At 37.4% G+C, this 16631-nt stretch overlaps 1 protein-coding gene across 4 annotated transcripts; it reads left to right on the top strand.

Moving 5' to 3' along the window:
- The first annotated feature begins 1175 nt into the window (after window positions 1–1175).
- LOC306871951 (YTH domain-containing protein 1-like) lies at window positions 1176–16375 on the top strand. Of its 4 annotated transcripts, none has more exons than XM_079420232.1 (16): window positions 1176–1384; window positions 2077–2178; window positions 2571–2863; window positions 4695–5076; window positions 8405–8458; window positions 8643–8737; window positions 8835–8943; window positions 9058–9175; window positions 9261–9345; window positions 10126–10295; window positions 13508–13623; window positions 13998–14034; window positions 14146–14185; window positions 14438–14503; window positions 14592–14756; window positions 15434–16375. In XM_079420232.1, exons 1-16 carry the CDS (start codon window positions 1357–1359, stop codon window positions 15653–15655), a joined length of 2082 nt encoding a protein of 693 aa, XP_079276358.1. In that variant the 5' UTR covers window positions 1176–1356; the 3' UTR covers window positions 15656–16375. The 4 variants fall into 4 exon arrangements, with proteins under 4 accessions (XP_079276358.1, XP_079276360.1, XP_079276359.1 ...); XM_079420234.1 differs by having other exon boundaries at window positions 13544–13623; XM_079420233.1 differs by having other exon boundaries at window positions 1196–1384; window positions 4698–5076.
- The last annotated feature ends 256 nt before the right edge of the window (window positions 16376–16631 follow it).

Raw genomic sequence — 16631 nt, forward strand, 5'->3', positions numbered from 1 at the left:
GAGAATAACGCATTGGGCGGGTTGACAAAATTTGGGCTGCTTTTAAAAACTTAAAACTCGCCCAAGCTGCTTTTTTTCTTCGCTTTTATCTTTAATCCTATTATTTTAATATGTTGAAACTCAAAGTATCACAGTAAAATAATGTCATCGACTCATTTTTCCATAACCTAACCCTAACGCAACCCTAATTGGTTCAGTTTAACAGAGACTTGTCAGTCAATTTACCATCTTTTATGTTGGTGAGATGTGATGAATCTTGAGTGACGGGGTTTTGGCGCTATAAAGGGCAAGATTTAAATGTGCAGCTATATTCATTCATTCATTTTATTTAAGTGATTGCGATGGCAAAGTGGCCTAAATATACACAATAAAGAGTCTAAGAGTGACTCAAATCTGATTGAGTAGAAGACTTCTAAATGTATTTGTAACTGAAATAAGAGAACAGTTTAAATCAAAACTGAATATGGGACTATACGATGCTGTTCTGCTTCAGAACATCTTTTAAACCGTCCAGACTCTACTCTGGTATGCATTGACAGCTGCTGGACTTGAACAGTTTTGACTGCAAAGTTCTGCATTGTGTTCTAAAATGTGAAATGCGTGCTGTAGTTGAAGCACAAGACAAAGGTAAGCGCATTATTGTTGTTGATTGTTATTATTATTATTATTTATTTTTGCTGTCAGATTATCATACAGTATGTATCAATGAATAACACATTTTTGGCTGTCATGGGTGTGTGCATGAGTGCATGAGAGTAAATGCCAGCTAATTTATTGCGTTCTGATCACTTTTTTGTGCACTTTTTGCTCAAAAAAATAACTGTGGACATTGAAAATAATCAATGTGTTTTTCCGAGGGTTAAAGTCATCGGTTAATTTCTTGATTGCCACTTTGGAAAGATTTTTGGACATTTTAATTTTCTGTCTCCCTTTAACGCATTTGCCCTGTTTTGATCCATATTCCTGTGAAATTGATTTAACCTATCTTTATTTTATTTTGTCATTATTTTATTTTAAGGAGATAAAAGTGGTCCTTATCAACCTTTATTGACGTAAAATGAAAACATAAGATAAAATTCTATCACTTTATTTTGGCAGTTAAAATTTTGGGCTGGTTTTTGTTGAAGTGGGCGGGTTTTGGTGAGCTTTTGGGCTGGAAATCGTCAACCCGATCTGGCAACACTGGCTGGAGGACGAGATCCGCCATTTTAGAGCAGACACATACACACTCGAGTCACAAATCATTTAATGGTGTGTAAGATTTTCTAAAAGAACAGGGAATTAATAGAGTTATTAAGAACAAATAGAGAGAGAGAGGAGGCCTTTCAAAGTGTGTTTAATCCGCGGGGGCTGAAGATGTCTGCCGACAGGAGAGATGAGAAAGGTACGTTAAACGATAATATTTTTGCCTGTAATGGCCAAACATTTGGTTAAAAAAATTATAAGGATTTGTGTTCTTATTGGCAGTTATTTAATACAGAATTCATTTGGCTTATTAAATATGTTTTCACTAAATTAATTTACATTCTCCCTAGACTCATTATGGCTATAAAAGCATTTGTTGAGGAAACATAACAGCGATCGTTAGCTTAGCATGATGCTATCTCATGCTATAACGGAGGACTTTGTTTACATTGAATGGTTTTGGAAAGAAATTTGATTGTTTGGATGTTTTTTTTAAGATATTGTATGTTACTTGTCACGTTTGTTTTTAAGAAGTCATCTATCAAACATAGGCCTGTTATGTTTATATGTAATATAGATCACATTATGTAACTTAAGTACTTCAAAATGAACAATGGATGAATTTCTGCTCATGTAGATTTACAGTGTTTACATTTTTTTTACATTATTTTCATGAGAACAGCTTAATAAACATCACTTTGGTAAATGCTGTATCTGTTGTATTAGTTAGTATATTCATTTTGGCGTGTATACCATATAGTGATGGACATGTTATTGTTTATTGTATGAATACTACATGGCATTGTGTTTCATGTTGGTGTGAGTGAGCTGAGTATGCCAATATAAATGCATTATTTGTAATAGTTTTACAAAGTGTGAATTCATGTTTAGATGGGGAACTGAATGTGCTGGAAGACATTTTGACTGATGCTCCTGACCAGGACGATGAGCTCTACAACCCTGAAAGTGAACACGATATTAATGAGAAAAAAGGTACATGTGCAAAACACCATTTTAAATCATTTCCACATCGGATTTTATTCACATTGCATAACATTTTGCCAGACAATTTACACTTGAAGTCATTTTGCAAGTGTTTAGATTTGTTTGTTCAGAGTCTAGTCGAAAAATTGCTTGACTAAAATAGACTCGGCTGAACAATAACATGGCATGCTTTACATTTTAAAGAATGGAAAACGCTAAGGAGCCTTTAAAAGGACGTATAAGCACATATAATAACATTTACAGGATAAAAGAAATGGCATAATGTGTTAATGTGTTCATATCCGGCAGAACACGTACAGAGTAATTGGAGAATTTGACTGCTACTGTCGGTGTACCTGTAAAACTTACCACATTAACTGATTGTTTATCTCATGTCTTAGGGTCTAAAAGAAAGCATGAACGAGGAGACGGCCAGGATTCAAAGCGGCTCAGAGCATCAGGACACGCTACCAGACAGTCATTAAAGAGGGCTGCCCCTTCTTCTGGGTCAAAAAAGGCAAGCAATCTCAGAGGAAGACATGCACCAGAAGACCTCTATGAAGACAGAAAGAACCACGCTGGAAGAGGTGGTGCATCTAGGGCTGATTTATCTAAAGGATATGGTGAAAAAGGCCTGTCCCGCAGCAGAGACTCCCAGAGACGGATCAAGCCCCTACTGCCTGAGCTGACAGAGGTAAGAGAGGATGATTATAACATGGATGTAGTTTTTGCATTAAAAAAATTGCTGACCATTAATGTTTTCTTACATTTGACTTATTTTTAAAAACGTCCACATTTAAGTCAAAAATTTAATGTGGTGTAGCATCAAGTAAATAAGCAGAACAGCATGAGCAAGAATGGGTAATCGTTGTATATCAGCATGGTTGAAACAAGTATTTCTTCTGTGGATGTACGTTACGCAACAGATTCAGATTATGCCGTTGCTTGTTCAAAATGTCTCTTTGAACCAAAAAAAAAAACAATGACAGGTGATGCAAAACATTCAAGTTTGTTGATAAAAATGTGCCCATTTGTACCTTAATAATAAATGAATTGATCTCTTCCAGACTAAAGAATTGTATCAGTAGCTGAGGAATTTCAATGAATGAAAAAAGGTTCAATGTTGACACTGCATAAACGACCTGTAGTCATATAAATACATATATCAACACTTTGGTATATGAGTAATTTTGAAATTTATTTCATATTTTTATTTCACAGTAACTAATACACGAACACACTACTAGTAGAGTAATTCACTAGTAATTCACACACACAATCGCTCTCACTAATGCATTTATTCATATGACTGTAATCTTTACTGTGCTACTTATTTGTATCTGATTTAGATGCAGAAATCTGTGAGAAATATAACGACCCAAAGACGAAAGAACTGATAAAAATAAGCTGTTGTAGGAGCAATAGCCATGTGGGCAGTGCTGTCACATGCCATAGCTGTGCACAAGGTGTTTGTCACAGCTCCATACTTATTTGTTCATTAATGACGTCATCAGCGACTAGTCGACATCGACTTTAATCACAAAAAAGTCGCCTTTAAAAATCAGAAGTCGTTCAACCCCTTGTATATATATTAGGACTGTCAACGTTAACGCATGTGATCAAAAAATTTTAACGTGTTAATATTTTTTTAACGCAAATTAATCGTTTGATAAGGTTTGACCCCAACTTTTTGCCGTCATCACAGCGCGGAAAGTAATATTGCCTGCATCCCAATATGCACACTATCCGTCCTAAATTCTTTGTAGGGCAGATAGGGAGTATGGTATGCACATTGGGACACAGAGATTGTGTGATTATGAGTTGCCGGGCTAGACGAAAGTGAAGCGAACGCGGAGAGAGAACAAGTCCGAGACAGAGCACGCGAGAGAGATGGAGAGAGAGAGTGACAGTGCGCCAGAGATATGTATACTCATATGTGATAAGGGTACAGTGAACCAGTGTTGCCAGGGTCGCGGTTTTCCCGCACAATTGGCCTATTTTGAAAATACAGTCGCGGGAAAAATTACAGAGCCGTGGGTTGCGGTTTTTTGGGCTACTTTTTATAATGTACCATGGCTGCTCAATGTGTATACACGTGATCGCAAAAGGAAGTTATTACAAACACTTGATGGTGGTTTAAAGTGAGTTTTGAGTAAGTGTACTAATAATCTCATAAATTCTTATGTAGCATGACGCTAATGCTATTACTTTTGATAATAGTTAGGGTTACTGTGCAACTTCGCACAGCCATTGAAGAGGAGTGGGCCAACATTCCACAGGCCACAATCACCAACCTGATCAACTCTATGCGAAGCAGATGTGTTGCACTGCGTGATGCAAATGGTGGTCACACCAGATACTGACTGGTTTTCGGACCCCCCCAATACTGTAAAACTGCACATTTTAGAGTGGCCTTTTATTATGGCCAGATATTGTTGCATTTCACTGTCTGATCCTTTTTCACCTCCTTTTCATGTGTTGCAATACATAAATGCATGGTGTGTAATACAAACCCTTGTTTTCAGAAGATGCGAAGGACTAGTGAGGACAGTACAGGCAAGGCAAGTCACTCCTCCAGAGATGAAGAGGCTCATTCAGAAGAATATGCAACTGGCAGCTCTGTGGCTTCCTCTGAGGGAAACTGCTCGGATGTCGAAGAGGAAGGAGCCATGCAGGAGGAAGGGGAAGCAAAGGAAGCAGAAGAAGAAGAAGAGGAGGACGAGGAGGAGGAAGAAGAGGAAGGGGATGAAGAAGAGGAGGAATATGAACTTGAGGTGGAGGACGCACGGGAGGGAAATGAACAGAACGACTATGATACTCGCAGTGAGGCCAGTGATTCCCAGTCTGAGTCTGTGACCTTCTCGGAGGGAGAGTCTGTGCATTCAGCCTCAGGCTCAGAGGCGTCAGGTATGAGCTACTGAAGATCACAGTTTGGTGATTTAGTAGAAAATGTCTTTTATGTAGCATTCTCACAGCTTGAGAACATGCTAATAATCCTCATGCTCATGTTGTTGATGCTCTCTTATAAGTTGCTAAATACTCTGTTCCAAACCCTAGTGAGTTGCCTCTCAGTCTGATGTCCACATGGGCAGCTACCTGGAAGCATTGTAATCAAAATCTCATGATTTTGAAACCATTTTCAAGTATATGTCATGTACAACTGACATTTTTTGAAAAGTACAAGATTGTGTACTTAACAGCTTTAGTGTTTTCTTTTTTTTTTAAATGGCGAGACCAACTTGATTTCATTGTTTGCAGTGCTTCATGGGAGTAGGCGTTCCCTACAAGCTGTTTTGCTGCACATTTTATGTACAACATCATGGGTAATGTAGTTTTCCACCATGACCAGCTGTTAAAACAAGTTGAAATTCTGTGAATATATGGCTTCAAAAAAAGCATAAACCAATTTAAAACCTTTAAACTCTCAGTAGGTTGTTAAAAGTTATTTTCAAAAGTCAATTTCCTTTTGGGGAAAAAATGGGAGATTTTACTTCCGGAACCCAACTGTTGCATTCGGTAAGATTGAAGTGTTTTTTGGAAAGCATTTTGGGATTTTATTTTGCAAGTCTTTTTCAGCCACCTTTACATAAGAAGAGCCTCTGTGTTGCATAGGTTGGCAGTTCACTGGGTTTTGGAGCAAACCTGCAGATCACTTTTTTTTTTTGCATTTTCATAAGAACTATGCAACTTGCCTTACCGCTGTATTCTTACCTGTGACTAGTTGATCTCATGTTGTTAGAAGTTTTCACTATGGGTCGCTGCCTGGCTGTGTTCATCAAATGAAAGCAAAACAATTTGGCTAGAATTTGGAGCCCAAGAGATCTCAAATAATCCTTGATATTCTAACATAAGGGACATGTTCTCCCGTTTACTGTTCAGATGAGGAAAGCAATGCCAAGAAGCACGCTAGAGGGATATCACCAATCGTTTTTGATAGAAGTGGAAGTTCAGCTTCAGAATCCTATACAGGTATTAAATAATCCCTTAACAATACTAATAAAACTTTGAAATAAAAGTAACAGTAACGATTTCAAATTAGGTTTTAGTCATTTGAGTTCATTCAGCAGTGTAAGCTGACTTGCCTCCGCCCTGGTGGCTTTCAAAGAAAAAAGCTAAATTGTTAATTGTAAAATTAAATATCTGGAAAGACTAATGTATAGTCAGTAGGGCTGAGCGATATGACCTAAACTCAAAACCTCAATTAACTGAACACTTTACCTCGATTACGATTTAGCGAATATATATATATATATATATATATATATATATATTAGGGCCGGGACTTTAACGCGTTAATTTAGATGAATGAATTACACAAAAATAACGCGTTAAATTTTTTTTACGCATTTTAATCGCACTTATTTTAATCGCACTTATTTTTGAACGTTTCTCACTGGATGAGTTTATTACCGATTATACTGGAGCACCAACTAGCGTTCAGACAAAAACAAACCACAGTGAACATGGACAAAGAAGCTGATGAGACCGCTTTGGTTGGCCCTGTGGATGGGAAATGTAAAAATCCATATGAAAAAACTTACTTCTCACTGTTCTCAGGTCAAATATTTATATGCGATTAAAATGCAATTAATTTCGATTAATTAATTAGATAATTTTTTTTATGGAGTCCCGGCATATATATATATATATATATATATATATATATATATATATATATATATATATATATATATATATATATATATATATATATATATATATATATGTGTGTATATATATATATTTTTTTTTTATTTCTTTTTTTTCCTCACAGGTCAATGGTTTGTACTGTAAATATTCTCAACTATTAAAGGTGGTATATTTTTTTTCTAATGAAAGAGTACATTCCTTATCTTTTTTGCAAACAAAACATGAATATTGCCATGTCAAAAGTAGAAAATAACCAGCATCTATTGCAAACAAAATACATTTTAAATATTGTAGTGTGAAAAGTAGAAAATAATAACTTTGCTTCTCCTGTAAACAAATGTTTTAAATAATGAATGTAAATAGAACACTGCTGATTAAGAGAAAGAGCAGGGCACTATCTCAGTGATTTTGTCTTGTCACTTTATATATTTAAATATGAACTCTAGGTTCTTTCTGGCCATTCACACAGAACATGTCTTTGTGTCCAAAACCGCAAGACGCAGCGCTCAGAAAGGTTTTTTTTTAAGCACAGCCAGAATGCCTACTCCGCCATGTTGCCGTCAAATACAAAAGTTGCCATGCTTTCCCCGGCTCCGAGGTCTTGCTTGATCCACTGTTTTTGAATTGACATTGATGAGCGGCGCTACGTGTAAAAGTTTAAATTCTTTTAACATGTCTCTCACGTGCCCATATAGTGCCTACTACGGTGTTTTTAATGACAAGGTATTAATAGGATTAAAAAAAAAACTAAATACCCGATATGGGTAAATTATGTCGGTTAGAGGTTATGAATTTCGGTTTCGATTCCTTTTTGATTAATCGTCCAGCCCTAAAGCCGGTCACACACCGTACGGCAAGCGTCGCATCATGCCACATCTTTAAAATTCTAACACATTATTGTTTTTTATGAGCGTATGCACACCGGCGATGCCATTCGTTGTCTGTCCGAGATGCCTAGCAATGACTCAAAGCAATGTAAAGATGTGGAGTGGCACTTCTCGTCTGTTGTGCAAACGCTTAATAGTCAGCTGGTCAAAATAAACCACAACGTGAGTTTATTTTGTGAAAATGACCAACTTGACTCTGAGTTGAAGTTACAGAAGAGGAGAATGAAAGTTGCTCAGCTGAGACAGCGTTCAGTCCTGCAGCTTAAATGTTTGAGATTTGCAGGGAGCCATGTGATAGTTTGATCAAAGATCTATTTCTTAGAGCAGTTAAAATACTTAATTGTTGTAATGGTAATACAAAGGTAAAACTAAGATAAAATGGATCGTAAGTGTCAATTGGCTGAAGTGTAGATGGATTGATTCTTGGTGGAGCAGGTCAGATTACAAATAGCTGAGTCGTAATTGTATTTTATACACACCTGATGGCAACCTGAAATAGTGTAAATTTCCAACAACTACATTTTGTCTCTCTAATCTTATATCATTATTTTAAGCTTGTGGGAGTGATCTTTTGTTAAAGCCAGTTGTACAGGCTCTTTCATGTTAGGACCAGTTGAAATCATGGCCTGCCAGCAGCAGCACATTTAGTTTTAATCTGTATTTTGAATGTTAAAGCATAGTGTGTCTCTGACTTTTAGGTTCTGAAAAGAAACATGAGAAACTGTCCTCTTCTGTCAGAGCTGTGAGGAAGGGTAAGAATAGCACACTCGTGTTCAGATAATGTTTGTGCATTTAATTGCGCTGTCATATCAGTAATTATTTAAATTTATCGTGAATGTTTCTTCTTTTTTTTCTAATTATCAAAATGATCAGTTCAGCCATGTACTGACTACTGTTACTGCTCTTGTGACATGTTTTCCCTTTTGTCTTTTGAAGATCAAACCAGCAAGCTGAAGTATATCTTGAGAGAGGCCAGGTTTTTTCTAATTAAGAGCAACAATCATGAGAATGTTTCCCTGGCTAAAGCAAAGGTTTGCCACTTACAGCACTGTTTACTGTTTGAAGAGACTTTTTTGAGTTCAGTGGAAACTTTACTCTGTTAACATGGTGTGCATGATCTCTCCGCAGGGTGTTTGGTCCACTTTGCCCGTCAATGAGAAAAAACTCAATGCAGCTTTTCGCTCTGCTCGAAGTGTTATGCTAATCTTTTCAGTTAGGGAGAGTGGAAAGTTTCAAGGTATGTCTTAAAAATATTGTTTTATTTGCTTTAATGTGACTAAGATTTGAAACTGCAAACTTATTTTGTGTGGCTTTATGTTGGTGCACATAAGGATGTGTGTTTGTGTTTTAGGTTTTGCTCGGCTCTCGTCTGAATCTCATCATGGAGGTTCGCCCATACACTGGGTTCTACCCGCAGGCATGAATGCCAAGATGCTTGGAGGAGTCTTCAAGATTGACTGGATTTGCAGGTGAAAACCATGAAAAAGCAATTTCGGTATTTGTTTTGTTTTGTTTGCAATTAGGAGCTATTGAGGTTTTTCTTTCTACTTGAAGGCGGGAATTACCTTTCACAAAAACGGCTCACCTCGCCAACCCATGGAATGAGCACAAGCCTGTGAAGATTGGACGTGATGGACAGGTTAGTCAATTTAACAAGGTTGTTCAGGATTCAGCAATAAATATATATTAATAAATATATTTTTTCTATTTTTATTTATTTTTGCAAAACTTTTTTATTATTATTAAACATTTTAAAAATCCATTTTAAATTTGTTGTCAACAAATTTAACAGTTATCAGACAAATATATAAGAGTTTTCTAATACATATATTTTGGAATAATGGCTAGAAATTTCACAACTCTGACAGCTATACATTCATGTACAGTTTTGCTGGAAAACTTTACTACAGTGAATAGGCCAGTCTAGTAAAAGAGCAGTCATCTTTCAAAATAAATGTTGGTCATTGAATCATTACTAGTCAATAACTGTGTTAGAATTATTGGCCTCGGAATTTCCTGCTGGTGCACCACAACAACAAGGCAAGTGACAGGTCTATATACATTAGTCCTGTGGTTGGAGGGGTGTAATTGCAAAAGTAGGATGGATTTTTAATGCAACTCTAAAGCATAATTTGTTTCAAAGGCAGAGCAAAACATTTTTTTTTTTTTTGATGAATAATGATAACATTTTTGTTTGAAATACACCAATAAATTGTGTACAATAAGACCAGGAACATACACTAAAGACACACGTAAAGTCAATTTTGGTTTTCTGTTGACTTCTAACCTGTCATCCCATGCCTTTTTAGCCTCACAGACAAAGTCAAATAACTATTCATATAAACAAATGTATAATTAATTTTCTTTCTTTTCACTGTCTCGCATGAACTCTTGGACCTCTCTAAACGGCTGCCTGCAGGAGATCGAACCAGACTGCGGGACACAGCTGTGCATGCTCTTCCCACCTGATGAGAGCATTGACTTGTATCAAGTCATTCACAAAATGCGCCACAAGAGGAGGATGCACTCAGAGCCTCGATCTCGGGGCCGACTACCCCACAGAGAGCCTGTCCCTCGGGACATGGGAAGGTTAGAAATGTTCTTTGGACTGATAGTGCGCACTTGTGTCCCTGTCACCTGAGGCGAAGGGAGCAAGTGTGTATTGTTATTTTTCCACCTTCGTCTTCATCGTCACTTGAGCGAGGGTCAGAGAAGAGCCACGAACCAAGCCAACCAGTGCAGAGCGGACCGGCTGCGGCTTTGTGGGAAAGTCCCAGCATAAATCATCCGTGCTGTTGTTAATTTTGATGGTTAATGGGAGTTAAAATGGTGTAACAATTGACCTGATATGCCTCTGTTAACTGTTAACAACTTAAGCCTCAGAATGGTCTAGTTAACTTTGTAGTTGTAGTACTGAGGTTTGTTTCTTTGTAGATGAGACTGTGTTTAAATTTGTTCCCAAAGCCTTTTCTTGCAGGAGTGTCCATGGGGGATAGAGCCAGTCAAATTTGGGACTCTTTTAAAAGGAGCCTTAATAATTAAACAGAAGATGGCACATCGATTTGAGGGGCAGAAAGCAGTCGTTGTTAAAAAAAAAAAAGAAAGCGTTCAAGAGGAGCGTATTTTGGGACTTCTTTGCTGGTTTTCCTTTCCAGAAAAAGCTCCAGTGTGTGCTTATGAATATAGATAGTTGAAGTGTGCGGGGTATAGCATCAAACGGTGAAGGAAAGAATGAAAACAGAGAGGGAGAGACAGGGAGGAAGGGGAAAAAAAAGAGCATGTTCTTCTGCAAAGCTGCCGGAGTGGGTAGTCGTCCTGTTTGCAGTGCTTATGGACTCAAATCACACCAGGGACTGTCCCTATAGAGCACTGCTTTACATGAACTCTGTTCCATACCACAGTGCTCAAAAAAGGCCCAAAAAGAAAAAAATGGCCCCAAAAAAGGACTTAAACGCATCCTTACTTTCTCCAGACAAACATTGAGGAAGTTTGTTGGTTTGCATTGTCTGGCCCCCTGCCCCAACTGATGGACTCCAGTTTGGATGCGTTACATGTGTACACATCCCTCCCCTTTCCCCACCCTCTTTGTTACAAAAAGCCCCTTCCTCAAAATCAATGGGATGTTCCAGCTGGTGGTAGGTAGGCGGTTTGGTTTCCCTCCTCTGGACTAAAGATGGTGTAAAATGATGCCTCCACCCTTCCCTTCTTCTGTGTTTCTCTGAGCCCTCCATGGACTGAGTACCCCAAGAGAAGGTTTATTTCCAGATGTCTGGATCTTCTCTTGGTCTTTTTTGGTTTGCTTTGCAATGGACTGCATCACTCCTTATCACTCCCCCTTCTTCTGCTTTACCAAGCCCTCCCATTTAAAATGTGTTAAAGCATAAGACGGACTTTTAAATGAACTTTTACTCTTTAAAGTATTTGCCAACGTTAACAGTCACAAAACTACAAGAATGCGGTATGTCACACTCTCAACCAGATTTTATTGTTCTCCACTGTAGATACTGTTTTTTGACATATTGGGTTTCTTACCATATGTTAGAATAACATTTTCACTAAGGGCACCCATTTGAGTATGTGTTCAAGTAGTTGAGTTTAGTAGTAATCTTTCTAGAAAAAGACTCATGGCACAGTTGAAGGCATGTGGGTTTTTTGGCTTTAGGACACACAGCAAAAGCTACTCAAACTATGCAATTCTGAGCAGGGCTCTACGGTAACATTTGGGTAAAGCTCATTTTTAGTGACTAACATTATTGCTAACATACATACTTTGTACTTGGAAAAAGATGTCATCAGAAAACTTGTCTGGTGTCTTTGTCAAGACATCTTTATACAAATTAGAAGTATATTTTACTGCCTAAGAACGTAATTATAACTTCAGTCATAAACACAATAATGGAACTTTCAAATATATTAATCATATATTAATCGCTTTCTTGAAATTCACAAATCCTTTTCCAATTTTTAGTGTTTGAATGGCTAGGGAAGGGAAGTCAGCAGAGAAATGCATTCACAAAAAATGTGTTCTTGCATTAAAAAAGAGCCAGACAAAGTGTAACTGAACAGAGCCTGGAAACACATTTTGGTGAATGACAATTACCAGACCCTCAAAAATAACAATGCATCATGCACGCCAGAATGCAAGAGCACATCCTCTTTGAATGAATATTTAACATTTTTTCATTTCTCTGTTGACTTGAATGGAAGACAACAAAATGCATTGTGAAACATAATTTGTTTTTAATAAGGGTAAATTGTATCATTTGAGTTCATGATTTGTGATTTTCACTTGTACTGGTGTCAAAATAAGTTTTCACATTTGAACAAAGTGAAACGCTTGCTGTAGAGCTCTGCTGAGGTTTGAGAATTAAAAAAAAAAGAACCACATCAATGTGGCTTTAGTATAAAAGGAATGTTCTGGGTTCAGTACAAGTTCTTGATATCCTTGCATGTATAATACAAACGTTATCTGCTTTACATTCTCATGACCTTTGATATACAAAAATGTATATAACACGGACAAGTTTAGTTAGCCTTTCCATCGGTCTTGTGGCTTTACTCTCGAAAAATGTATTTCTGTAACCATTATTTAAAAACAAAAACAAAAAAACATTCACCTGACCCCAGTTACACAATATTTTTTGATGCGTAAGATGTGTTTTGGGTTTTAAAAGCAGTCAGAGTGCAGTGAAATGTAACAATGCAGTGGTCTGGAGGTGCATTTTTTTTACTTCCTCCTAAACGCAACATGGCATGATGCGTTTTTCTGAATGTTCATGGCTGTGGTGACCGCTGTAAAGAAGATGAAGTGAAAAACTTTTCAGAAGGGATTTTGCCAGCCAAAGCACTACCGCTGCTACAAATATAAAAAAAAGATATATATATATATTAGATGAACTAGCCAACTTCACAAACTAGACAATTGTGACTATTTGATCTATTTTGACCTAGCTCAAATCAGCATTATGCCACAAATGCTGTCCGTGGATTGCTTATTACTTGTATTGAACCCCGAATATTTTATGCAGGACATTGAGATCTTGATATGCAAAGAAAGTTTGTACATTAGGTTTGTGCTTACAGCCGTGCTTTACTTGGTGTCATGCAGGTTAAGTATTCATTTAATTGCTCACCAATGAATGTTATACTATTCACTAAAGTATTTTACTATCAACTAAAATACGAAGAAAGAAATCTGATAAAATATGTAATCCTGTACCCACACACAGATAACTGAAGGTTATTTTGATTGTATGGTTCATGTCTGTCTGTTGTTGTTTTTTTTTTGTTTTTCAAATCAGTGCCATCTTTCACATTAATGTACCTGGTTTACGTAGGCGTCGTCCAGAGGAATATGACATGCACAACCGGAAGCGGCCCAGGATTGATTACACGCCAGAATTCCCCCAGAGACCAGGTTAATATCTGCGACATGTAGATCTCTCTCTCTCTCTTCTGTCTCACTGTTCAGTGGTCTGCTTTCTGAAAGAGCACCACGGTAATATGCCACAAAAAGGTTTTCTTTTCCCCTTGCTATGGCTCTTTATCGAGACATGTGACTTGGGTTTTAAGGATGGTGCCTTCGGTGAGAATTGTATTTATGCGTAGTAAGTATGAAAGCTGAACTGCACCCTGATCTTCTTGAGTTTCTAAGTTAGATTTTTGGTCTAGATTGTTGTAGCATTTGTTTGGGTTTTTAAAAGAGATGGTAATTCTGGACTTTTGGTTGTATTGTTTGTGCTGCACCGTTCTGTAATTTGTGAAATTCGTCTCGTTTTGCTGTCTGTTTAGGTTTTATGCAAGACCCTCGCAATCCACCTGTGGACAGGTTGTTGTCTTTTGTTGTCTTTCCCTCATTAGCTTCCAATTGTAAATGGGAGTTGTATGAACTTTATTTATTACTTAACTTTACTTCTTATAACCTATTGTCTCTTCACAGACGCTTCTCTGGTGTTAGGAGAGATGTGTTTCTCAACGGAGTAAGTTTTAAATCTTTAAATCAACATGAAATAACATTCATAACCCAAGTATGTCTTGAACACAAAAATGTAGTTTTATTATTTGGGTGGAAGTTATTCACCATCAGTATTGCCAACTTAACAACTTGATGTTAGATGTAGCAACATTTCAGACCCCATTAGTGACTATTTTTTTTTCCGATTGATTGGGTGCAGTCAAAGTTATACGTTGTACTTTATAAACACTATTAACACTTATTTTCTTATGTCTAGTCCTACAATGACTATATGAGAGAATTCCACCACAACATTGGGCCTCCACCACCATGGCAAGGAATGGTAAGACTGACCATATTCACTGGGTTTTCTGTATCTGTTGTTCTGGTTATCCATGTGTTTCAATCCTGACACTTTGTTTTATCTGAAGGCCCCATACCCTGGAATGGAACATCCTCCCCAGCACCCGTACTACCAGCATCATCATCATCCTCCACCACCCCAGGCCCACCCTCCTTACTCCGGACACCATCCTATGCCCCACGATGCCCGCTTCAGGGAAAAGAGGGTCGTTCGCTCTTTCGCCTCCAGTTTGGTAATGTTTAGCCATTAAAACCGCTCAAATACTACCATAGCATAGAGCTGGGTGATATGACCTAAAATCAAAACCTCGATTAATTGATTACCTCGGTTATGATTATTGAATGATTATTTTATTTTAGTTGAGTTTTTATAAAAATGTAAAAAAAAAAATACAGTTGGGATTTTATTTTTTCTAATGAAAGAGTGCATTGAAAGATGCTAACTATTTATGGTTATTTGAATATTTCAAGCAATTGAAATCAAAGCTTGCTTGAAATGAAGACGATTTCTCAGTGATTTTTGTCCTGTCACTCTTTAAGTATTTACTCTAGGTTCTTACTGGCCAACAAAACCGCTTGCTCCGCCTGCGGGGTCTTCTGATTGGTCCACTGTTTTGGAGTGTAAAAGTTTCAATTCTTTTAGTGTGCCGCTCACGTGCGAGATGCTGCAAAAGACACGAGTGCAACGGTCATATACGTCCGTATAGCACTGACTACTCGTGTAGTGCTATGTTTTTAAGGGAAAAGTATTAATAGGATTTTTTTTTTAAACGAAATAACCGACATGGAAAAATTATATTGGTTAGAGTTTCGATATTTCGATTTCTTTTCTATTAATGTCTCTAAAAATGTGTTTCTTGATGTTAAGTGACTGATTATTCATTCAATCATTAAAACTTTTGTTTGGCAGCATGACTACGACATGCGAGTGGATGATTTCCTGAGACGAACGCAGGCAGTGGTGAGTGGACGTAGGAGCCGACCACGTGAGCGTGACCGACAGAGAGAGCGCGACCGGCCACGGGATGGGCGTCGTGACCGAGAACGAGAGCGTGGAAGAGAACGGGACCGTGAGAGAGAGCGAATTCGAGACCGTGAGAGGGAGAAGGAGAGGGGCAGATACCGGAGATAGGGGGAAATTGTTTTAAACCTATTTTTTCCATTTGTTTTTTTCCCCACTTTTCATTTTGTAGATATTAATTTCTTTTTCTTTCTTTTTTTTTTTAATACAGTTGAAGTTCATCATAAAGCTAAACTAAATCTTTCTGGGCATTTTTTTTAAAAGGAAAAAAATGTTTTCTCAATCTAATGGCGTTATTAGCATCATGCATGCAGTACATTTAAAATTGAACTGTGAAAACCAAAAATCATTTTTACCCTCAGTTCTTTTTTTATTTTCTAATTTTAATCATTGGTTCTGTAGCTGGCCCTGCAATTGTTGAGAAGGAGCTGCATTTCCCTGTGTATGTATTTTTTATTTTTACTCCACCCCCCACCCCCGCCCCCACTTTCAGATTGTGAGCCAGACTGTTCCTTATGGCTGTTGCAGTTTTTAGGCTAACTCTGCGCTTGTCTTTGTGATTTCTGTTGTACATTTAAATAAGGTCATAGTTGCCAGTATTCCAAGGCACTGCTAACTATGAATGTTGTATCAAGTATGTTTCTATAGCTTTGTCTGCAGCCAGGCTTGTTTTGATTGAGACATGGGTAAATATTCCCATATTTTCTTCTTGTCCAGTAAAAGGATAAATGTCATGAAGGTTTGTAAATTGACTTAAGCCATTTGTTGTTGGAGTATCTGTTGGATACTATATGGATACATTTTGTACAAAATAAAAGAAAATGAATTGCTGGTGTGTTGTATTTGTGAATAGTGCATTCACTTTAAATAAAAATACCTCTCCTAATTAATACTAATTCCTAATTAATACTTAAAAACAGTACATTTGTTCAGGAAAGGCAATCAGCTCCAAGGCTGCTTTTGACCAAATTTCACTGGCATTTAAAAGTGGCACTACAGAATGTATATGTTCTTCCCTTTCTAATTAGAGCTTCCGAGAAATGGTTTCTTTTTTTTCCAACTTGAAGCATTATGCCATTTAATGTAG

Source organism: Barbus barbus (assembly GCF_936440315.1).
Source record: "Barbus barbus genome assembly, chromosome: 6".
NCBI classification, from domain to species: Eukaryota; Metazoa; Chordata; class Actinopteri; order Cypriniformes; family Cyprinidae; genus Barbus; species Barbus barbus.